Source organism: Lepidochelys kempii, chromosome 2 (genome assembly GCF_965140285.1).
Source record: "Lepidochelys kempii isolate rLepKem1 chromosome 2, rLepKem1.hap1, whole genome shotgun sequence".
In the NCBI taxonomy this organism is placed as follows: Eukaryota; Metazoa; Chordata; order Testudines; family Cheloniidae; genus Lepidochelys; species Lepidochelys kempii.
The window spans coordinates 199,373,968-199,398,861 of record NC_136381.1 but is presented as its reverse complement, the minus strand read 5'-3'; the positions used below and the strand labels follow the sequence as shown (position 1 = coordinate 199,398,861).

At 40.8% G+C, this 24,894-nt stretch overlaps 1 protein-coding gene across 2 annotated transcripts in view; it reads left to right on the top strand.

The window, feature by feature from the left end:
* RARB (retinoic acid receptor beta) overlaps positions 1-24,847 on the top strand; it is a 305,249-nt gene extending 280,402 nt beyond the window's left edge. Inside the window, exons 5-8 of one of the 2 annotated variants that reach the window (XM_073333465.2) lie at positions 5,299-5,475; positions 15,711-15,915; positions 17,556-17,714; positions 23,502-24,847. In XM_073333465.2, the coding sequence (XP_073189566.1) occupies positions 5,299-5,475; positions 15,711-15,915; positions 17,556-17,714; positions 23,502-23,698 (738 nt within the window). In that variant the 3' untranslated portion in view covers positions 23,699-24,847. The remainder of the gene's footprint in view (positions 1-5,298; positions 5,476-15,710; positions 15,916-17,555; positions 17,715-23,501) is intronic. The other variant, XM_073333466.2, reaches the window with a different exon arrangement.
* Positions 24,848-24,894: the final 47 nt, after the last annotated feature.

The following is a 24,894-nucleotide window of genomic DNA, read 5'->3' as shown; positions in this document are numbered from 1 at the left end:
TTTGTGGGGAGGCTTTTCAGTGAATCTTCTGTGTTAGGTTCCTACCGAAAAGAAAGGTTGTGACTTAAGTCATCTTAAATGAAATGGCACATAAATAGACTCGCAGTTCAGTAAACATAAGGCCATTTCTGAAAGATATGTGTGGAAAACATTTCTGGGCTTAGGGGAAACCACGTTTTGTCCATGTCAGAGCTGATCATATGTCCACAGCTGGAATGCATGTCTTCAGACAGGAATGCGTTCCAGAGTTTTATGCTCACAGACTGTGTGGCAAACAGACTGTATCCATCTGATATGAATATGTTGTTGTGTTAGATTTATGTTAGGCTGATACAGTAGCTCTATTGTACTGGTATTTTGTGTGGCTAATGTGTTGTCAAAACATAAACAGGGGCCCCTGTATTTTTGCATTGTAAGTTGGATGCTAAGGTAGAATTATATTATTTTTTTTGTTCTTGGAACAAATAGAGGTGCCGTATCTGAGAATATTGCTCATTCAGTGCTGCCTGTAATGCTGCTCCTACCGCATCCAACTCCAGTGGTGTCTCCGAGCATGAGCCGCCACTGAGTCAGACAGCGGGGTTGAATGCCAGCAGGGATCTCAGAGCCCTAGCTGGGAGTCCCTCCCTGAGCTGAGTAACCCAGTGAAGCTGGACCTAGTTTGACTTAGAGACTTGATTTGATCGTTCCTCATGGGAGGCTGAGTCAAGTGGTTGCTGATATGGAGTCAGAGGACCAACCCCTGTTTGCCTGGTTTTGTAATGCTTATGGCATTCAGTGACTGTTTAGCTCAGCGGTTCTCAAATGTCCTGGCACTGTGACCCTTTCTGACAACAAAAATTACAGCACAACCCCCCCGCCACAGGGGGCCCCGCAAAAAAAGCTACGTTGCTCGGGCTTCGGCTTCAGCCCCATGCGGTGGAGCTCAGGCTTCAGCAGGGTCACTATTAGACTCGCTGGGGACCAGGGCAGAAAGCACAAGCCCGAACCAGAGCACTGCCACCTGGCGTCAGCTTCCGCCCCGTGAGACGGGACTTGGGCTTCGGCTTTCGGCCCTGGGCCCCAGCAAGTCTAACACCGGGCTGAATGAAGAGAATGTGGCTAGCAGCTCTGCTAGTTTATGATGCTTGGATTAATTAAGAGTCTTGTTTATTTACACTCCCCCACCACAAGAGTGCTGTTTTGGCTTAACCAGGATCTTATGGCAACTGCAGGAAAATGTTCACAGGCTCTGAGCCATAGATACATAAAAACTGATTGAATACCACTTTAATACCACTACTGTCTTCAGGTTCACAGACAGCTTCACCCCTATATCTGAATTGCAGACTGTTTAAATCACTGGTCTGACTACGCTCTGGTTATCAGCTTAGCGTTTTAGATGGGAATCTGTTTTATTAACTCATCATTACTATGTCATGCCCCTGCCTATATCTTAACGGTTAGACCCATAAGCACTGGGTTTGGGCTTTCACAGCTGGTTGCCCCTGATTATAGAACTTGGTAGATAAGAATGATCACAAACATCACTGTTCTGAACAAAATGCAATCTCACTTCTTTAGCTTAGTAGTTTTCTAATGCCAAAGATTAAAAAAGTTCTTACCTTACTGGGATGGAAGGGAGAAATGGAAGAGTTGTAAATTGGTTAAAATTTGTACGCTGCTCAATTTGCAGGGTTTGGTAGTACAATAAGCTGTCCTTTATGAGCCACATGAAATTGAAATATGGAAATCAGAGAAGTGCTAAGAAATTAGAAATAAACCATCATTTGAAAAATTATGAGGCCAAAGAAAGCTAGAAGTGCATAAAGTTTTTTACTCCACTTAATTGATTGTAACAATATATTGCAGCCAGATGATTACCTAGTCATGCTTTAATTGGGGGCCTTATTTATCATTTAGTAGAACAGTGAATCTAGACATCTTGTGAAAGACCGTTTTGCTACCAAGTGCAGTGGGTGGATTGGTTCTGTAAACTGCGTCACAGTTTAAAAAACAACAGCAACCCTAGAGATGTTTAATTAACATATTGAAATAAAGTGTAGAACTGCTCAGACATCGTGAGCTTACTGGCCTGGATCTCTTGAAAGAGGAAACTCTGCTCCATCAGTAGGATTCTTTTACGTTTTTAGTAGCATTGCGTTTGACACCGATTTTGGTATTTTTGTTTCTAACAAGAGCAAAAGGCTCTAGAATCTGTAACAGCAGAAAACAAAGGGGCAAAATGGCTAAGACCAAAAAAGCACTGCAGAGGGATGCAACCCTAGGAAATCTATCTAAGCATTTGGAGTGCAAGTATCAGAATATTCTTACTTATTCTTGAGCTCTGCAAGGAGCAGTTTATTTAGGAACCCAAGACTTTTTATACTAGGTGTTCTGTCCTGGAGGAAATATATTTTCCCCTTTTAAAAATTGTTTGTGTTTTGTGAAAAATAAGTTTTAGACAATTTTATATTCATCCTTTCTATAAGGTGTCCCCATTGCTAACAGTTATAACAAGAAGAAAAAAGAGTCTACTTACAATAATTGAAGAATAATTCTCTCATATTAAATTCCCCAGGTCATTTGAATTAGCAGGTACATTTGCTGGGCAAGTGTAGCTCTTTTTATGATGAGAATCAGCAAGCAGTTTAAAGATAATGGATTTCAAAAGTCCATCATAAATAGATCTGTTTTATTACTGTCATCCAGCTAAGAGCAAGTGCATTAGTAATTTCTCTAGCGATGTCATACTTTATAATATAATTGAGTGTAACTATGCTTCTTATCCCTTGAGGCTGATATTATTTGTAAGTCTACAGCTGTGTTGCATCCAGCCTCAAGATAGAGGGAGAAATTAAACAGAAAATACTCTGTGGACCCTGCTTCGGGTTGTCCCAAACAGCGCTTTGCTAGCTGAGAGCATACAAATAGGTATCCTTCGGGTATTTTGTTCTTTGTAGCTGTTCTACTTTAAAGTTACATGACAACTGTTCTGTACTGTTACAGAGATAATATATTAATATATCATGACACTGGCATTCAGCAAAGGTATGTGCTGAATTCCTTGATCACCACAGTTGCATTAGAATTAGTGCATTGCTGCTTTTGCTAAGGGAGGATAGCCAGGGTCCTTGATTAAGCCATAGTGGTACCTATGAGCCTTGTTCCATTTGTAAAGTGGATTTTAAAGACAGTAGGGATTCCAGTACGGGGTGCGTATTTTCCTGAATACATTGTTCTGTATTGTTATGTGGAGATAGAGCGGATTGCAATGGAGAATAAAAATGAACTGAAAAAACAGGATCAACTTATGGGGCAAAAATGACTATTTAATTGAATTTCATAGCATGGTTGGACTTTGTCACTGATAAAGATGTCACTAGTGAGCATTAAGTATTGTTCCGCCATATGTTCACAAGAATGGGATTACAGGAAGCACAGTCCTTAAACTTATGCATGTACTGCTCTTGGAAAAGGCCCCCAAAAAACATGCTTCTGCAAAACTGCTCATGTTTGAAGTTTTTTCATAGCGTGGATAGAGAAGATCCCCAAGCATTACTAATCAGTTTCTGTTTCCAAGAGGCATTTTATTAACCCTGTGTTTTATTGTTCAGCCTCTACATTGATGATGCAGAATCAATTTTATGCAGGACTGCTGCTAAAAACGTAGCTGTTTTCAATGAGACTTATCACTGTGTTCATTACCAAATAAAATGTTAAAAGGCTTTCTGTTTGCAGCATTTGGAAAATAATGCATTCGCAATTTTAGATCCAATGCCTATGAATCTGGCAACTAGTATAATTAAACACCAAATTATTGTGTTTTATTAACTGCCTCTTCTCTTCAGTTTGCATAATGGGGAGTTAGATTTACATCTTGTGAAGACTGCAATGCATTATTTTTAATAGACGACATGTCAAAATTCCCTTTGCCGGAAGTGTAGCATGATAAAATAACCTTATCTGATACTGATGAAGACTTTGTTCACACTTGCTGGTTTCATGCAACATCTTTTTTTCCAGCTGGATACCCTATTGTAAAATGATTTCCTGCTTTAGGCTCTGCTTTGTGTAGCTCTGTCCTATGCCATCTTTCTATGAACTGGATAAACTGCTTATTAAATTTAATTACAGCCTGAATGACTGCACATCTTGATCTTATTTTTCCCCCAATGTACTGTATTTCACCAAGGTCCTTGAGGATGAAATAAAATAAATCTGAAGGCTGCATACTCAGTAGCTGCAAGAAATATTTCAAAGGGCATTACAGTGACTGTTAACCCATTAGTTTTGGTCCATTTTGAAGGGAATTCTTTATGTTTAGAGTTATAGAGACGTTTCCTCTTGTCTTCTCTTGTGTCATTAAAAAATCAAGTTGATTTTAATAGCTCTGCAGGATAGATTGTAAATAGAAATGATGGGGTATTGTTTCTGTCTTTTTAAAAAGAGAGCACATTTAAACATAGAAATGACTATTAGAGGTATGGATTCATGTAAATGTTACAGACTTGATTCTCCACTACAACACAGATTTGGATTTTAACCTCCTTTTAAAATTGTGAAAACATAAACTCCATCACTTCAACATGGATCTTGCAAGGAGGCATCTTAATCCAAAGTACATCTGTGTGTTCATATATAGGCACAACTAGTGAGGGAATATGTCTTTTTAGAATGTCTTCATAATACCTGAAGTTTGATAGGCAAACATGATGTAAAATGCTGAACTCTGTACTCTCAAATGAATGTACTGCCTTCAACATTGTGCATAGTGCTTTCATAGTCAGAGGGAGAGTTGTAGCATTATGTAAAGAATGACTCTTCAATTCATGAGGGACAGTATTTTGAGAGAGCTGTAAAACCTTCATAGAGCCACAGAGAGATAAATTAAGTAGAACCAATTTTCTAAGACCTTAAGAATGTGAAACTATGTTTCAAAATATTTTGCTGCTTTTTCCAGATGAGGAGCCAATATTCAAGATCCGCTGTTCATTTTATTTTCAGGGGTTCAAATGTAAATTGTCTGTCTCAATGCACTCATTATATAATGACAGGGAAGAATGATGATAGTGGTCATTTGTATTCTGTGTACAGATGGCCTCTGTAATCATAAGTAACAGAAACATTCAAAGAATTTTTAGGAGACTAATCCAAGTTTAAAAACAGCAGCATCACAACAGCAAACTTTTCAGAAAATGCCTGGAATGCTAATAGAAAGCGCTTCTAGCAGAAATACTGAGTTATTATTTTACTAGCAAATCAGTCTCTTCACTGAACAGGAGATTGCTGATTTATGATGCCTTCTCTTCTTTCCAGAACTCTAGCGCAGACCATCGGGTTCGACTGGACCTTGGGCTTTGGGACAAATTCAGTGAACTTGCTACAAAGTGCATTATTAAAATAGTGGAATTTGCAAAACGATTGCCTGGCTTTACAAGTTTGACCATTGCAGATCAGATCACTCTGCTTAAAGCAGCCTGCCTGGACATCTTGGTATGTATCTGTACCTTACAATCTATTGTTGCATTACAGATGTATTTTATACTGCATTGTGTTGCAGACAGAAGTCATTAGTGAGATAGAACCAGGTTTTGTGACAGTTCTGCTGGTGCAAATGAATCAATGGGATAGTTAGAGAGCAGACATTAGTGCATACATACAGATATATTACTTAGAATGCTCTTACCCTTTTAGAAACCTTCGTCACCAGTAACGTGGCAATGGATAACGTGAGAGAAGAGAAGGGAAAATAAAGGTTACCCTTTCAAAGCATGGAATCTGTCCTCAGGCTCTGTTGATTTTAGCCTGGCTGCACGAAGAGCAGAATTTGGCCCTATGTATCTACTCGAATGTGTTTAAATTGTGGTGAAAACAATTTGTTCCTCCCCCTCCCCCATTGTTAATGTGAAACTGAGGTTTCATTATGAACACTAAACTTACGGGTCTACGTAGGGGATGCCTAGAAAGACAGTTCACTATATAATAGCCTTGGGATGGCTTGTACCTCTGATGCCATGGATGTGATAAAAGAGTACAATGAATAAACCACAATTAGAGGACTTCAGGAGCTCAGACATAGGTTAGGGGTTTGTTACAGGATTGGGTGGGTGAGATTCTGTGGCCTGCGTTGTGCAGGAGGTCAGACTAGATGATCATAATGGTCCCTTCTGACCTTAAAGTCCATGATTCTATGATAAATCTTTAGATCAAGATTTTCCCAAGTTGTCATGATGGAATCTGCTGAACCTAAAGGTGGAAGCAGGTGCAGAGCCAACCCTTAAATGCACCATATGTCAATACAGAAAACTTCTGGTAGTGCTAAAATTCACTATAGAGAAGTACTTTCAAATTAACACCATTAAATTTTAGCAAAATGCCAAGTTGAATTTTAAAATCAAATGTGAGGGAGTGTACTCAAGAGCAGGGAACTGGACCAATAGAACTTTGGGGTTTGATTCCTGACTCTGCAACGATTTTCACTTTGTCTGTTCGGGCAAGTCACTTACCTTCCCTTGGCCTCAGTTTCCCCATCTGGCAAACGGGGGTAACAACACTGACCTAATGTTCTTCAACAGAGCACAGTGAGGATGAATTATTATTTTGCAGAGAGATCAGAGATCCTCAGATGAAAGGTGGTCTATAAATGCAAATGAACTATTCTATACTATTCACTATAGTAATTCATAATAAAACTGAAATTGCGACAAGAACAAAATGTGTTTTGGGGAAAAATAATGATGTAAGTGTATGCAATGCCTCCATGGGCCTGAAAAGCCTTCTGTTGGATGGCTATACTGTATGTATTTTGTTTGGCCTCAGCCAGGAGTTTATCCTAGAGAATTTTCAGTTAAAGTAATTAATCATGGAATCCCTAACAAATGCACAACTTCAAATGAAATCATATTGAGGGGAATATTAACTGCTCTGACCTTTTCTTCTTGTTTTGTCAAAAGCCGTTTTGAAGGATCTCTTCTAGGTGACATTGATATATGGGAGAAACAGAGAGAGAGAGGGAGAGAGATTATTCTCTGGCTCATAAAAAAGGGAAAGTTGAGGTTTCCCTACAGTTTCCAAGATTCACCTCTCATTGGCCCCTTGCTTATAGGCTTTCATTCATACTGGACTGTCTCGTCGTTATTGTGTGTGGTCTCTCCACAAGGCAGAACCATTTATTCCCAACTGCATGCCTGTCGTTGTTAGCACTGTTATGATAAGACCCAGCTAAGTTCTTCTTACACCAGAAGGCATACAGTAATTTATAAAGTATGACATGTCTCAAGCGTATTCTGCCTGAGTTATGGGTAGAGAATTGATTTATAATTGTGAAGTTGAAGTGACAAATAATTAATATATTGCTGCAGAACGGTATGGGGAGAGTATACGTATCTTAATTTTTCACCCCTGAACCTTGGTTCTTAAGATGCCTCCCTTCTATTTGGGGCCTCTCATTCCATAGGAATGCTCATCAGCTGTAATTCTGATTGGTTAAAATCCAAATGTTAACTCTGCCTCAGCATTGAATGCTATCTTAGCTTTGAGGATATGCTCTCTCTCTATTTTGTGTCTCTCTCTAATGGCTATACTAGTTGCACATATTCCTTAGGTTTCTGTAGGTTATTAAAATTTTAAAAATTGTGAGGTGTAGACTTTGTAGCTGGTGCTTTATCTTAAATTTTCAAATACTCCTAGCTTATGGACAAGTGACTGAGTGAAAATTGATTTGGTAGATTTTACAAAAATATAAGTGGTCTTTATCTTAGTAATAGCAAAATGATTGATGTTTAACTCTGCAAGTACATAGCAAAGACTGATTCTTGAGAAAGTGATGCACCATATCACAGAAAATATGGCAACCTTCAAGCCATTCTTCAAAAGTTTATCAAAGCACGTCCCTCCTCATTATCTGCCCACCTTTCCTCTGCTCCTCTCAAAAAGGGAAAGCAGCAAAACTGCACGTGAGTTACAGCAAAAAACTTAAATTACCAATAAAGGGAAAAAAACCTGAAATTTGTCAAAAATAAGCTCAGGCTTCTATATAGTGGAGAGACATAACTTTTTCTTTTGACATTTATGCAGGTTTTATGTGACTATTTTATGTGCTGCTTAAAAAGAAGAAAAAGACAATTACCATAACAACCACAGAATCATGTGGCACATCTTCTGTCTGTGAAATGCCCAGCACATTAACTAAACCTGCGCTACCTGTATCTAATCTGAATAGGAATGCAATTCCATATTTTTATTTAAGTTAAATGTCAGCAATTTTAGCAATGTATTAATAATGCATGTTTTTTCCCTGCAATAGTCTATTTCCCATAATTATAAGGATGTATTTCAAACCCTTTATTTGGTTTTACAGTTGTACACAGAATGCACACTCTATACACAAATGCTGCACATACATATGCATGATGCGTACATACCACACGTACTACATGAACATTGCACTTACATGTACACACCACACAGTGCCTGTACGTGCATATTGCTGAGATCATAATGCACACACACTGAAGCACCACACGTGTATTGCTCCCACCCCCACATACCACACGCACGCTCCCAGCTATTTCTTTCCTTGTTTTGTGAACAGGGGAAATGAATCTTGCCGGTGGCCTAAGGGAATGGTACATGCTGAAGGCAGCTGGAGGGCATGCCTGATGTGTCAATTCCTCTCATGACACCATTTTTGTTTCTGCCTTGGGAACTCAGCAAATGGTGTCTACTGTTACTTGTCTAATGTGGACATGGGCATGTTTTCACAGCTGGAATAGACCTGCATTCTAATGGGGGGACATATAGTGTTGAAATATACACGCTAATCTGGTCAGCTAAAACAATAAAGGTTTTGTAGGGTGCTCAACACAAACTCAGATCCAGTAAGAATTTCAGGTGTTGTGATTGATGTAATCTCCTCCTCATGTCTAGAAGCCACTCCTCCATAATTGTATTCCTCCACTTCGCTACTGCTTTTGACACTATGGACCATCCACTTGGTCTCTTCCTGGGGCTTCTGTGATTTGTATGTTTCCTGGCTCTTCTCTTACCTTCCCAGGTGCTCTTTCCCAGTTGCTTTTGGCAGATTCTCCTCTTTCTCCACCCCCCTCTCTCGGTTGGGGTTCCACCAGCTGTCTGTGCTGGGACCATGACTTTTTTCTCCTCTTCACTTGTGCTCCTGGTGGAGCTTCCTCTCCCATGGGTCTCTATTCTCACCTCCCTATTAAGGAGTGTCGAATCTGTTGTTATTTATGTGCGGGCAGTGTGCATCTCATTCAGTCTCTTACTCGCTGCCACATCTTTCTGTCTTTCCTGTATCACTTCTTGGATTCTCCACTGCTTCCACAGACTAAACAGATGAAAAACATATCCTCACAACTTTCTGCATGACGTTTCCCAGCCTAGTGAACGGGCTGTTTTTTGCTCCTCTCTATACAGCTAGACTGACTGACTCCAGGATAGTCCCGTGTCTGGAGCAGCCTGTCCTAAACATGCCAGTCTTCCTTCTACATTCAGTTCAGCAGGATATGGTGTGTTTTTTCCTGCATCAATGGTGGTGTGCCCTCCCAGGGGAAGGAGGGAGGAAAAGCCTGATTTGTGGCACTGGATTCCCCAATCTGAGGTGAACTTGTTCAACTTCTCCTGCCACCAGCCTCTGAAAAACTTATTTTATGGGAAAACAGAACAGTATTGCCCTATATATTCTCACATGCTGACACAACCTCATGTAAGTGCAAATAATTACGTGTGTGGATACACACACTAGTTATGAGCCAGGGAGTCCTTCCCAGGCAGCTCCACCTCTGAACAGACAAGGATGTGCTGCCTGGGCATATGGAAGTTTCCTTGAAGTTTCTGCCATTTACTAAACTCTGCATGCCCCTCTGCTCCTAGAAAATTGGTGAACTCTGCAGGAGTGTTTGTCCGGCTGCTCTCTGGTTCTACAGGCAGGGTATATATACCCTGCAGGCCTCAAGAGCCATGGATACTGGGACACACCAGATCTGGGAAGCCTTTTAACTGCAGGGCCAGAAGGATGCTTGACCCTGGAAACATGCCCTTCAGTTCTGTGGAACTTTCAGGAGTGCAGGATTGCCATGTGTGGCCACCTCCTTCCACAATGGAAATTCGTCCCCCACCCTGTCCTGATGAGTAGGGGATGCTGCCACTTCTCAGCTTTGGGTCACTAGGCAGGAGGAGATTAGAAGCAGTAGGCTCACAATCCACACTATCCTGCGGTTGCTAATCCTTTTCCTGTGGGCTGGGGGCTTCCTCTTCCCTGGCCCTCCACTGATTCTTGTTTTGAGGCAGGCTGGGACCTCCTGTTATTCTTTGGGTACTCCAGGGAAAAGGGGTTTCCTAGTCCATCACCTTGCTGCCACTGCTGCCTCCATGTTGGATTGACCAGGAAGAAGGGGACCACAGCTAGACTCTGATTTTCTTCCTCCCTGGCCTGCTGCCACTCTTTAGGTTGCCCTACCATAGCCACCAGCCAAGCAGTTGGGCCCATGTGGGACCCTCACCACCAGCCCGAGAGCAGTAAACCCTGTGGGGGTGCTGTGGTCCATTCCCTGTGGAGACTCCTGCCCAAATAGCACATGTAGGTGGTGCCACTAGGAATGGAGCTGTGGAGGTCAGGGACCCACGTTTTTCTTTTTTTTTTTTTTACATGCCTAGGGTCCCAGTTTGCCTTAGTTCAGCCCTGATAACATGAGTTCTGCCCAGGGTTCCTTTAGAGTTTATAAATTATCAGCCTTGTGGACTTCATATGGTAACTAACTACCACTGTGAACTCTTAAAATCCTTTATACCCTGGCAGTTTGACTGTGGCTATGAACTTCATAAAATCCATCCAGTGTGGGCTGTGGAATTCTTTTAAACTCAGAAAAATTATAGCGAATAATGCCAAGCTTTGGCGAACAGTTAGAAGCATCTGTCCTCACTGAGAATGTCATAATTTAAGCCAAATCTGAAGCCAAGACTTGTAGAGATAAAATGCTACTAAAAATAAAAAGAATTCAGAAATCTTTGCGGAAGTGACTGCTTCTTATTTTACAAGTCGCCATTTTTGGATTTCTTCTCTGCTTATCCACAAATTAACAGAAAAATTCCACACAAATTGGTTTAATGTTGGCAAAGTTAGTAGAGAAAAGGTTTGTTGAAAAATTGGTCACAGCCTTAAAAATGGAGAGATTACTGTCACTTCATAGTTCTGTCTGTTGTTGTCTGTAGGTGAGAAGGAAAGTTCAATCTGTCTTCATTCCTTTGGTACAAGAAGTAAGAATTTCTCAGCTCTAATCCCTAAAATTATCATTCTTATTTTGCGTGTTGTAAAACCCATGCAGTGACACTAAGAAGGCATTCTTGTGTGCAAAATAATAGGTGCAAACTGACAATTATTTGGACATGCCACTGCTGGATTTTTGCGAGAGCACCTGCTGTGGCTTCTGTTTCCAGGAATTCGAACTGTCTATCAAACCGGTTAAAAAAAGTGAAGACAATATTATTGAAAGAAAGTCAAGACTGCCTTTATAAATCTGTTTAAAAGAGACTGCTTAACAGCAGTGAGAGCTTTGTAAATTTAGCTTTCTGAATGTGTTCCTTTTCCTTTTGTGTAACATGTTATTTTGCTATTCGTTCTTCCTTCATGAGGAATCCGGATATTTGAAGATAAAAATATTCCTTAAAACAAAGGATGCTTTAATCCTTTGCATAAGAACTTTATTTGTGGCTGCAAGTGGCATTTCACTGCAGTGTGACAATTAAAACACTTGGCTGCACTCCGGAATCTAAACAATATTAAAGACGTTAGGGGAGGATGTTTCTAGACAGTGGTTCAGCTTAAAACAAAAATATCAGTGTATCTGTTGCTCTTCAGTGTACTGATATTCCCCGTTTGTTCTGCAATGAATCTAAACTTGATATTTACTTGACAAAGGAGTTTGCTTAAGAAAGGGCTTAGTAATGATTATGTAAGGCCATTGTGGCAAAAATTCTGGCAAAAATTGGGTGCATAATGCTCTACTGGTGTGGCTCCCTGGCACCTCTGATGGAAGCTGTCATGCAGACAGTGTTCAGGTATTTTTAGCACTGTGTCATTTAACCCCACTGTGAGTCCCACCCGTATGCATTGTTGAGGAAGAATGGGGGCGGGGGCATGAATGGTACTAGCATAAAGGTCTCTACACTTGGGCTATGCTTAATTTTGCAAATTATCTTGCAACTTCAAATTAAAAAGAACTGAAATCTAAGAATTGCCAGTCAGAAAGTTGGAAATCTGACCAGCATTGGCTACTGTCATATTGGAATACCACTGTTGTCACTGTGGTTCTCACAGCGAAGGAGTTACACCCCTAGAGGTTTTATAGAAGGAGGCTCAGTGTTCCCAAATAGCACCAACAGAGGAGTACACTAGACAACTTGGACGGGGTTCTCCAGCTCTGAGTTCCATGATAGAAGAAGCAAACCAAATCACATTGTTCACAACAAACAGCATGCTCTGCTAAGCGATAGATGTTTGTTTTCTCTACAGTCCACTGGGTTAAAGTGTATCGAGATTCTTGCTCCTTTAGCAGTTCATTTTATCTCTTCTTTTATTATAATTTTTAAAAAATGATTTAAGAAAACAAATCATTGAGAAATAAGCTGCAGGAAACTGTGGGGTCCCTAAAGTGCAAAACATGGTATTATAAATTCATGGGGAATGAAAGTGGAAGAGATTCTTTGCCCACTTTTACTTATTGGCAATATAAGTGTTTGTTAATATCTGCTAATTTGTTATCTGCTAGTTTGTTAATATCTGCTAGTTTGTTAATATCTGCTAATAATCCTGAAATATACATTGGGCTAGTACCCATTCTTCTGTAAAGATTCAGGACATCTGACCTACCAACACTGTCTTAAACAAGAACATTTATGCTGGAGGTCATTTGTGGGTACAAAGTGTTAGAAGTGCCATGAATTAATCAGAATTGTTCATGTTGCTACCAGTTATATTTGCCTCTTTTGATCATTGATTAAAAAGGAATTTTGAGAGCATATTCTAATTCAAAGAAAAATATATTTAATTCTGACACACACATCCCCTCAGCCCAAATTCTTAATACTTTGATGTATGCCCAGACTATGGGCTAAGACAGAAAATAGGGGAGGTGCCTTATACAGAAATATACCATATTAGGGCTTTTACAGGAGGTTTAAAAAGAGAGAGAAAAGCTTCCCTGTAGGTCTCTTAAATGCCATTCCCTTTGATTCTCCTCCCCTCTCATTTGGAACATTGTTGCCAGGCAAAGATGAAAGAACCAACCGCAGATTGGTCAGCAGCCAAGTATTTGAGGGCTTCTGAGTAAGAGCTTCTGTAGCTATAGAAATAATTAAAATTCTCTCTGTGTTAGGTTGTATTTGTGTAAATCTTTTTTTGTTGAGTCTCTTAAACAAAGTAAGCTAGCTGTACAGGAAATAGATGGAGTCAAACCCTGATAAAATAGCATTGTGAAGGCAAAGAATATGAATATGAGCTTAGCCAGCTAATCAATTATATTTTTGTGTGTTTTTTCAAAGTAAAACCTGAAATTTTATAAACTGTTTTTCACCATATGTAACCTGAATGTATGTGATGGGCTGTGTCAGTTTTACTTATATCCTTGTACCCATGTTCTTCATTAACTCAACAACTGTATAAATTAATCCATGCCATCCAGGAAACCTTTACATATAATGGTTTTGTCTTAATTGGCATAAGAGTTCTTTCTATCTCTTAAGAAATGCCTGGCACCTACGTACTGAATGCATCACTGTGGTACCATAGAGCTTCCCCTGGCAACGCTTACTAATGAATGCAGAGCATTCTAAATGTGTTATCTGTGCATTTTCCCCGCTATGTCGAGTCCTCCCCATCCTATAATGGAACGTTCTACTTTGCTGAGGGTCAGGCCTGACTGGCTTTACACACACGAGTAAACCTACTGAAATCTACGCTGCCTCAACTCGTAAAACAATGTAAGATGCTTTCAACGGCAGGAAAATGAATCTCTTCCCCAGCCAACAGGGTTCCCAGTGTTCTGATTGCTGAACAGGACCAAGTAAAGGAGCAGGCTGTAACTTAGAACAGGCAGAAAATATTATAAACGAAGAAGAAGAAGTTGGGCCAGCTCTGCAGACAGTCTGTCACAAGCTCGGAAGTGAGTTCCCAGGCTGGCAAAGGAAAGGAGCAGTTGCAGAGGTGTTAAACTCATCCACTGGGGGATGGAGAACTTTTTGTGTTGATCTCTAGAGATCCTCCTACCAGCTTGAGGGAGTAGGTGCTGGTGTGCCTTCAAGACCAGGAAAAGTCACCAGGACAGAAGGTCTTTGAGGGCAAGGGATGTGAAGGGGGAGGAAAAACTGGGATAACTTTAGTCTCTGTGGGGCTGTGTCCTTACACACCAAGAGAAAAATGAAATAGCATAGGTTCCAATCCTTCCCCCACTAAAGTCAGAGGCAAAAATCCCACTGACTTGAAATGGAGGCATGAGCAAGCTCAGAGGCGTGTGCATCTGTAGCAAAGCTTTATGGGAACGGAGATATTTAGATCAACAAAAGATGAAAAGCACACATAATCAAAATACAGTACTGTATCAGATTATGATTTTTCACTGAAGTGACCACCCAAAACTAGAATGCTCTCAAATGTGAGCCTCACACCCAGTTGCATGCTGTCAGGAAACAGTAGTGAAATGCAGTATTTGTTACAGGTGAAAAATGCTTTTATGCTTCAATAGAACTATCCCCTCTGTGCGGCCTGCTCACTTACTAGCTACCAGCCCTCACCATCTCCCAGGAAGTGCAGCAATCTCAGAGAGGTGTAGGGACCAGAGCGACGGTGGAAGAACACTTCAGAATGTATTGGGTACTGATTAAAAGTGTATTGTTCTGCGATCTGTTCATTTGACAAATCACAACTGTGAATTTGCCTTTGCTTCTTTACGTGTCCTACCACTCCCAGTTAGGCCCTCTTCCGACTAGATCTGCTGACTCCTACAGAGCTGATTGTGTACAGATGGTAGCACAGTCCCGTTTGCTATGAAGTCTGCCTCTGGTCCCTGCAGTTCCACTCAGTTCTGTTACTTCTCTGACGCACACGCAGAGGGGACAGGCTCAGGAAAGTTTTTGTATTTCCTTATTCATAATAGTTTTGAGACTTTACTCGGAATTGGAGCAGTTATATAGAACAGATCCACAAAAATCACTAAAATGTGTGTAAGCCCAAACACATGGCTGGTGTGCTGTTACTGATAGGACCAAGGACTGTATGTTAGGGGCTAGAGTTACAAGGCTAGAGTTACAAGGAAACACCACTGTAGATTTAGACTGATAGTGGGTACTAGCGGCTTGTTGTGTATCTATCAGGATAATGTTCACGACTTACACAAACCTTGGGAACAGAAGTCTTGTGATCATTTTGGCTAAATGGGAGTTCATGGGAGAAGTTGACTGGCCTAGAAAATTGCCAACTTTTTAAACATTTAGCAGAGAGAAGACTGAGCATTTTCAGTTTGTCTCCATGCACTTTGTAATAATGAATTTTGGCAGCAATAGCATAAATCTCAACTTTATGTAATCAATATTTTGGGCTCTGTGTACTGTGGCCTCAGGAGTAGTTTGCTGTGTCACAAAAGCTGTCTGGACTCTTCATGACAAATCTTTTCTCGGATGAACATATCAAATTTCATTCTTTTTCCCTCCTCCCACAGATCCTTAGAATTTGCACAAGATACACACCAGAGCAAGACACTATGACATTTTCAGATGGCCTTACCCTAAACCGAACTCAGATGCACAATGCTGGATTTGGTCCACTAACTGACCTTGTGTTCACATTTGCCAACCAACTCCTGCCTTTGGAAATGGATGACACAGAAACAGGCCTACTTAGTGCCATCTGCTTAATTTGTGGAGGTATTGTACAGCGTGAACTTGGATACTTTAAAAACAAATCCGTTAGAAGCTTTCTTAATAATTTACATTGCTAAAATATATAATAATTAGATATTTAAATAATAGATATTTAAATAAATATAGTATATATTTATTATATATAGATAGATAGATCTATGTAATATATTAATTTCTATATGCAAGTGACATTCAGGGCTTTTCATTTGGCCAAAGTTTGTACTCCTTATACAAGTAAAATTGTCATGGAAATCAGTCAGCTAGATCACTGGGAATTTTACCTCAGAGAGGAATGCAGGATTTATCCCGTTGGGTCTTTTTTTTTTTTATTGTAAACTGTATATGGTATTATGTACACACAATTTCTTTTGTACAACAGGGATTTTTAATTTTTTTATCCAACTGCTGTCCATAAATATGTGTGCACATACACGTGGGTGTGTGTATACACACACACACACATATATAGACAGAGAGATCCTGGGCTCAATCCTCCTTTCCAAAATTGACGTTATGAACAAGATTTTACTCCAACAAATACACCAGTGGTGCTGACTTGATTTCTTGGGTTTGATCATGACTTATGTAAACAGACACTCGCAAGTTAAACTCGAGTCAATTTCAAAAAGTTGTTTCAGCTGCACCTGAGTGTCTCTGCCGAATTTTACTGCTCTTTTTAAAATAATGCTTTTCTTTCACCTTTTACTGTGCAAAACTCTGACACAAGCAGGAGAAACTGACCTAAATTCGAAGTAGACGCTTAGGTGCTGTCAAATGCGCATAGCAAGCAACTTTGTTCTCTCTAATTTCTTTCAGCTATAATACTCTTAGGCGTTACCCACAGCAATAGCTAGCCAAAAATGTAGAGACAGAAGTGTGATTGTTAAACTAGTGGTATACCTTTAATGTAACTTTTATTTAAATATTTTTCTAAGCATAACACTTCGGAATAACTGGGTTTCTTAATGTGAGACATCAGCATTGGTTTCAGAGTAACAGCCGTGTTAGTCTGTATTCGCAAAAAGAAAAGGAGGACTTGTGGCACCTTAGAGACGAAATAAATAAATAAACAAATAAATTGGTTCGTCTCTAAGGTGCCACAAGTCCTCTTTTTCTATCAGCATCAGTGTGAGTGGCAAATCAGAACCCTGAATGTTTCCAATGACATTTGTTGTAGTTCAGGCTAGTGCTGCCATCTGCTGATAGGCAAAGGTAATTGACTTGCTCGTGGAACTCCTGATCCAATAACCAAATGTGGCCTTTTAACTTAGTTGAGTCTCATTATAAAAATAAATACAAACAAAATTAATTTCAAAATGTTACATTTAGCATCATGCTCATCCCCTGGGGTGGGAGAGACAGGAAGCAGGGGAGTAAGGGTTTTGCATTGCTCGTATTGTAATGCCTCCAAGTAACTGAGGAACAGCATGGGTAAGATAGGAGGAGACTCCCAGCTTGTTCTCTTCCGGCAGAAGGATGATGACCGAAAGAAGAGACACAGAGGGGTGGGCGTGAAAGAGGAATGAACTAAAAATCGGGAGACCTACAGAGTTTCATTCAAGAACACGGAGGAACCTCTTGTTGTTTGAAGGTTGTGAAAAACATTAGATTTATACCAATGGCAAAATTTTTATTCTCTCTAGACCGCCAGGACCTTGAAGAACCAGCAAAAGTGGATAAGCTACAGGAGCCATTGCTGGAAGCACTGAAAATTTATATCAGAAAGAGACGACCCAACAAGCCTCACATGTTTCCAAAGATCTTAATGAAAATCACAGATCTTCGCAGTATCAGTGCGAAAGGTACGGTGTGCGGTGGCCTCTTCACCATCACAGTGTCAGGAGACAGCTGGCATGTAGAACTGGATTTATGCAAAAACAAAACCCACCCTCTTTTATTTTTCTTTGCTGGGAAATCTTTGTTTAATTCTTTTTATCTATGTTTGTATCGCACCCCCCTGTAGATATGCACCGTGCTTTAACAGCACCATGCCGTGTATACAGAAAATGAGATTTTGGGCAAAGATGGGTTAGGAATGAAATTATGCATCACCAGGAACTGTCTTACCAGTTATTTTAACATCAGAATCAACCTCTGAATTGGCCTTTGTTAATCTTCTTTTGTACGCAACGTGTGGTTGATATTTGGTGGTCAACCATCTAACTGCTGCATCGAGGGTGACAAGGTGTTGCAGTCCCCCTCCAGTCTTGTAATTGTGCACTCTCTCCACCCCGTTTGATCACCTGCATTGCTGCCCTGTAGTTGAACTCTGAAGATTGGGCTGAGCCAAATTTCTGCATTGTGGTGAGCACTCTGTGACACTCGAGTCTAGGATCTGTGTCCAAGGTTGCAAACAGGTGGATGTAAGTTAGAGCTTCTGAAATTCATCAGCATGTCTCGTCCAGAGTTGCTGCCACACTGTGAGGATGTAGCTGTTGGCCTGGATATGCCATTGTTCATCTGAAATTGGCACTAGGCCAGCAGCACTGAACATGAGTGTATGAACAGCTGCTGAAAAAGGATGTCACAAAGTCAATTGTTGCAAGTCAGCAGGTGTAGGTTTTCCTTCTGGAGGTAGGCAGATACTCATCTCGTCAGCTTTACATATGTGTAACTGCATTGGCTTCAGTGGAGTTACACACCCGACTTACACCAGTGTGAGAGCAGAGGCAGGCCATGAATCTCCAGTTGAATAGTTAGTGCACTGATCCATTGTATCACCTGTCCCCTGTTTTTAATGGTCATTATTCTACTTTCTTGAAAGTTTCCAGCCTCTCTCTTCTCCCCTGCAGATATCAAAAGCAATGTTAGGTTTCCTTCAGCTGCTAGATTTGTCAGGAGATTTCTGTATGTAAACTAATTGAATCTGTTATACTGATTTAAAAGGAAAACAACTGACTGCATTTGTATTTGACAGCATGCCTCAAAACTTTTCCCAGTCAGATCCCAGAAGAGAAGTCAGCATCTTAGTATAGTTGCTTTCAATTAAAATCTAAGTTGTCATTAGCTTTAAGACCACAGGGATCTAGGTTAAGAGGTTAGAATTCAATTTATATGGTGACGTGAGATTTATACGCTGAAGTGAAAAGTTAGCCTTAAGGCTTGATGTAAATTAAAAGATCATTCTAGAGGGAAGTTCCAGAACTGGAGTAGAAAGCAAAAGTGGTCCTCAAAGATCTAAATATCATACATAGTTTAATAAAGCTCATCATTTGTTCATGAGGGTGAAGTTCAGAAAGTTGATTGTCTCTCTATCAGGCTAAATTTACAAAGTTAACCTGTAACAACGTAAGGCTATAAAAATGTTTAGGAAAGGTCACCCAGTCTACCATACATGCTTCTGGGAAATTTTGTCTTATTTCCACTTTCCTGTTTTTTTTTTACCATAGCTCTTCTTATTGTAAGCGGGGGAATAGTCCCACTATTGTGGGGAACTTCCCTGGCTTCTGCACTACCCCGGCGAAGTGGGTTAGCGAAAGGATCTGAGTCCTTGCTCCCACTTCCTTTACCCAGTGGCCTGCCTGCTCTTGAGGACTCCCCTTCCCCTTCCACTCTCCTGTCTGGCAAAGTCCTCGTAACCCCAACAAGGCTGGGCCCAGGATTCCGGGGGGGGCTCTCAACCCCCAACCCTGCTGCAGTCACCTAAGACAGGGGCTAGGGTGTCCCCACTCCGGGGTACTCTCTCTGCACTGGGCACTTCTGACCCACTGACCATTACATACAATTTAAAGCAAATGCAAGTTATTTAACCAACAATTAATTTTAAAAAGAATAAGGAAAAATGGGAAAGGTGAAAGGAAACATCACAGTGTCTCTGGAATGTCAGGGCAGTTCACAGTCTGTTCCTTGTAGGTTCCAGGCTGCCTTCTCAGACTCTGGCTGTGCTCCAGGGATGCTGTGGGTTGGACACTTGCTCTAGTGGTGGCCACACGCTCTAAGGCTCTAGGTGGCAGGGCCCTTCTTCCCAATGTTACCCCCGCCCTGTCAGGGTTACCAATCCCCCTCTGAGTCTGGCCTGCAGAGCCTCCTGGCTGAGGCATCTCCCTGTGCTGGGCCCACCCTCGCTCTCCCCAGCTGCTCACAATGCCCGGCCCCAGCTCCAGCCCCACTCTGCCTCCAGCTCCCTTGGCTGCTTCTCTGATCCCTCTGGCTTTGGTTGCTTCAGCTCTCCTCCCAGCACAGGTCTGCTCTGTGAGTCTGCTCCCAGCACTGATCTGCTTCCTGGGCTGTTTTTCTGGCCCCTCTGGATCTGGCACAGTTCTGCTCCCCAGCTCAGCTTGGGCCCCTGCTTTCACCTTAGCTCAGCCCCACTCTGTCTGACGCAGGCAATTCCAGCTCACACTGAGGACAGGACCTCCCTGGCCTCCTGACTCCCTGATTAGCCTGCTCGCCCTGTCATTTAGGCTGACCTGGAGTATTGGCCTTTCTCCATTGTTCCTGGGGACTAAGTCTCAGGGTCCTGATTTCCCATCAACCCTTCCCTCTTTTAGTACTGGAAGGTAGCAACTAAAACACCCCCACTGAATGTTAGTAAGGGGGTAACAGTCCCCTTACATTATCCATGCAAATTGCATCCAGGCACCTATATCCAAAATGCAGATGTTCAAAATACCTGCTCGGCTCCCCCCTAAGCCTGTAGGTGCCTCACTTTCCACTGGTAAAGTCCCCTTAGGGCCTAAATTTCTCCCACAGGGCATGCACCCAGCTGCCTGAGTCCTAGCACGACTGAGCAGCTTACTGGTTAAGGCCCCGTAGGGTTCATAAAGTAGGTATTTGTCCCATCTTGCCCGCTGAGGCTAACATGTCTATTGGATTGAGTTCTGCATAAAATATCCACCACCATTAATGCCAGTGATTAGAGCAATACCTGTGTTCAAATTCCCAGTCTGCCTGTTCCTGTGTAGCAGGAACTTGGGTCTCCCATGACCCAGGAGAGAGTCCTAACCTCTCTCTGTGGCCCAATGAATACTTAATTATTGACACAGAAGTGGAACGTCTTCAACAGAAGACACAGAGATCCAGTGCTGCCTGCTCAGTTTTTTAAAAGGACTGATCTGACTTTGGCACCGAACTCCAGGGAAGGGTTCTCAGTCGTGACTCCTGAGTGGTCCAGAGGGAGGCACCTCCCTCTCAAGTTAGATGCCTAACTCCCTTTGACGGGCAGGTCTTAGGATACGCTCCCCCTGCCCCGTCTGCTTTTTCCTATGAGATAGCTTATGCAGTTCCCTGCTCAGAATCCTGCTGCTTCTTCAACCCTTAGCTGAACGGTTGGCCAGAGCGATTGTTCATCATTTGGTCTGTTCCTGTATGACCACAAGGGCTTGAAAGCCCAAGAGGTCAACTTTGGAACAGACTTGATGAATCCATGTAATAGGAGGTCTGCCTCCATCCCTCGGTTGGTGGAATTTTATCCTGGATGTTACAAGCCGTCTGGAGAACGGCATTCTCGTGATATGTCTGAAAAGTGGAATACCTTGTCTGTGGACAATGGCCTCAGTAGTCTGTAGACCAGAGCGACTGTAAACAGCTGCATTACAAATTAAATAATTCCACTTGATACCCAATGTACAACGATGGCATTTTATGTGGAAAGCCTCCAGCTTTCCCCAGTCTGAGTGGCATAGTGTCCATGTTTCACAATCGTACAACTGTACAGAGAGCACACAGCTCAAATAGATTCTGAACTTGGTGGTTGTGCTGAGATTACAGTGCTTCCATATTCATGGTAAACGACCCATGGCAGACGCTGCAATGCCAATCCAATGGAGAACCTCCATGTGCAAGTTGGAGCATGCTGGCTTTTATAAAACCCATTCTTAGGCACCTAACTCTCCCCTTCCATTGTAGAAGGCACCTGAATGCCTAACTTGGGGCTGTGAATTTGACTTGATGCCTAAGTCCCCCTGATGAATCCCACCCTCTGTGTATACCTATGAGCAACAGAAATGCATTACTGTGGTAACTGAAAAGGGATTTTTCAAGGGAGCCTAATTCCCTTAGGTGCTGACAAAATCTCCACCATGCTAGCTATTTAAACCCAGTGCATTATCATCAGTTTCTTGAATTCAGGGTAGTTCTAAGGTTTATTTGGGGGTTATACAAGCAGTGAGGGAAAGTAAATCCCTTGTTAAGCTGCAGGCATGGAGAACTTTCCACATACGAAATGTCATACTGGATAAAACAGAGGCCTCTTTAGTTAATTGTCTTGTCTGATTGTGGCCAATACTAGATACTTTAGAGGAAGGTATAAAGAAACATTAGTATATAATTATGGAACTTATACAACAGATGGTAAGTTTCTTCCTATCCCATTAGTAATTGCTGGCTCATGCTCTGAAGCATATGAGCCCTTTTTTATTGTAATGCATTCTAGAGTGCCATTTCTACATAAAAATACAATTAGTTCAGAGGAAACTGGTGCTATTACCTATAAAGTTTCCAAATACTTTAAACTACATTTTATTGCTTAATGGAGTACAATCCTTTTGTTAGGAGGGATATGATGACATGTTAAAATAGTTTCTATTTCATGGCATATAATGACTTCAGGTTGGAAAGAAGTCCGTGTTTAACCTGTGTTGTTCTAATTTACCGTTTCTAGCACTGCATTTTGTAGTCTCTCATACGTATATTTAAAATGTCAAAAAGCCTGTGTCTGTTTATCAGCCTGTTGCAGAGGTTGCTGTAGTGTTGAAGGGTTTAGAAACAAAACCTTAGAGTATGCAGGGAGTGATGTTTTCTTATTTATTTTTGTAATCAGCTATAGAACATCCCTAGGAACAGACTAGTGGAAATATTGGGAGTGAGTGTGTGTAAAGCAACTCCAGCAAAAATATCAGAGTGCACTCTACTGCTAAACAAATAAGATTTTCTGAAATTTCAAAATTAGAAGCCTTATTCTGATCTCATATTGTTGTAAATCAAAAGTAAATGGCGTAACCACAAAGGAACCAGGCCCTGTACATTAAGGCAAATTCTGCCCTAACTAATATTTTATATCCTTTGCTGCTCCAGTACATGCAGTGGAGCTAAACTGATTATGAATCAGGACCCTCTCCCAGTCCTTTAATTAAATTTGGCATTTTGTAAAGTTTTACCTGTGTGGATGATTCTGAAGAGAAGTTGAAAATGGTTTTCTTTCACTAAAAAGAAAGTTACTGGTCAGTCCCTTTACCCATACTGTAGCTTGTAGCTTTTATTTTGAAACTTCACAAACTGTTCAAAAGGAATTGATCTAATATTGCTTTTTAGTGACAAATAATTCTGACTGTTTTATGTGTACACTCAAGTACTGCAATTTTTACACTACAACAATTTATGAAATATTTTGCTTATAGAACCTTGTGCAACTCTGAAGGACATAAACAAACCACTGACCCCAAAATCTTGTAAGCAAAATATTTCATAAATTGATTACAGGCAAGGAGTTTAAACTGTCAAACAGAGAAAAAAATCAAAATGAAAGGTTTCACTGTATCCCATCTCAATGGGAATACTTTGTCTTGAACTGAGATTTCTAAAAGTAATGCTTAATATTAATATGAACAGCCCCGCTACTGTTAACCAAAAGGATTTTTCTGTTTTTAAAGGTGCAGAACGTGTCATTACATTGAAAATGGAAATCCCTGGATCAATGCCACCTCTTATTCAGGAAATGTTGGAGAACTCTGAGGGACATGAACCACTGACACCAAGCTCCAGTGGAAATACAGCAGAGCACAGTCCTAGCATCTCACCCAGCTCAGTGGATAATAGCAGTGTCAGTCAATCTCCACTTTTGCAATAAGACATTTTACAGCTACTTTAGACATTCCTAATACCTTATGTACAGGGATGAAAAAAACAAGAAAAACATTTTTACTTCTGCTTAGTTTCTGGACTTAATATATATATTATATTAAAACTCAACAAGGACCAAGAAGTTTTCATATGTATCCGTATATTACTCCTTGCTGTTTAAAACTAGAAAACGTTTGAAACTCTAAATCAGCCATTTCAGTCAGCAACAAGAAACTAGTTAAGCTTCTATTTTCTCTTCTGAACAACCAAGACTGCATGGTGACAAGACCAAGCTCAAACTTTAAATTCTGGTTACATTTCTGATGACTTTGTACATACAAATGTATGGCTCTACTGGCTGTTTGGTGCTTTCCTTTTTTGTCTTGCATATCTAAAAGGATCAGGACATCAAGTTTATAAAAAATGGACTACTTGTACATGTCCAGCTAAGAACATTTAAAAAGACATTCTGATTTAGTTAGTATGAAAACGTGTCATTGCTCTTTTTGATGCCCTCAGTTTCTATCTCCTTCCCCATAAAAGTATTCAAAAAATCTGCATCAGTGTAACTACCAGATCAGTTATTCAGATGTCAATTGTTCCACTGTTAATGTCACTTTAAAAGGTGGTTTATTACTTGGCTGATGACATAGCTACACATTTTTTTCAGTGCTAGCCTCCAAGGCAGAAACACTTTTTAGTGTTACCATGTTTTTGTTTACAAGCCATTAGGGAAACTTCATGGGATAACCAACAGGCTTATTCACTACTTTTGAACTGGTGAGTCTAGTTTATTTCCTTAAGAAACTGGGGCCAGGAGTTGGGCTTTCCCAACATGCCTGATGCCAATGGGCTACCACAAGGACTTCCAAAATACATGGGGGAGAGAATCTGGCTTCTTGACCTTGTTAAATCACCATGAAGCAGAGTGAAAACAGTGGTAGAAGGGTTAACGGATTTAAAAAATGTCAGTTTCTTACATTTCATTTAAAGCACTAGTGGATTTTTTTGATTGATATATATATTCTAGCAAGTCTGTGATGTACTTTCACTGGCTCTGTTTGTACATTGAGATTGTTTAACAATGCTTTCTATGTTCATATACTGTTTACCTTTTTCCATGGAGTCTCCTGGCAAAGAATAAAATATATTTATTTTAAAACTGTGTAGACGCAGTACCTGTAGTCCAAATCTTCACACAAG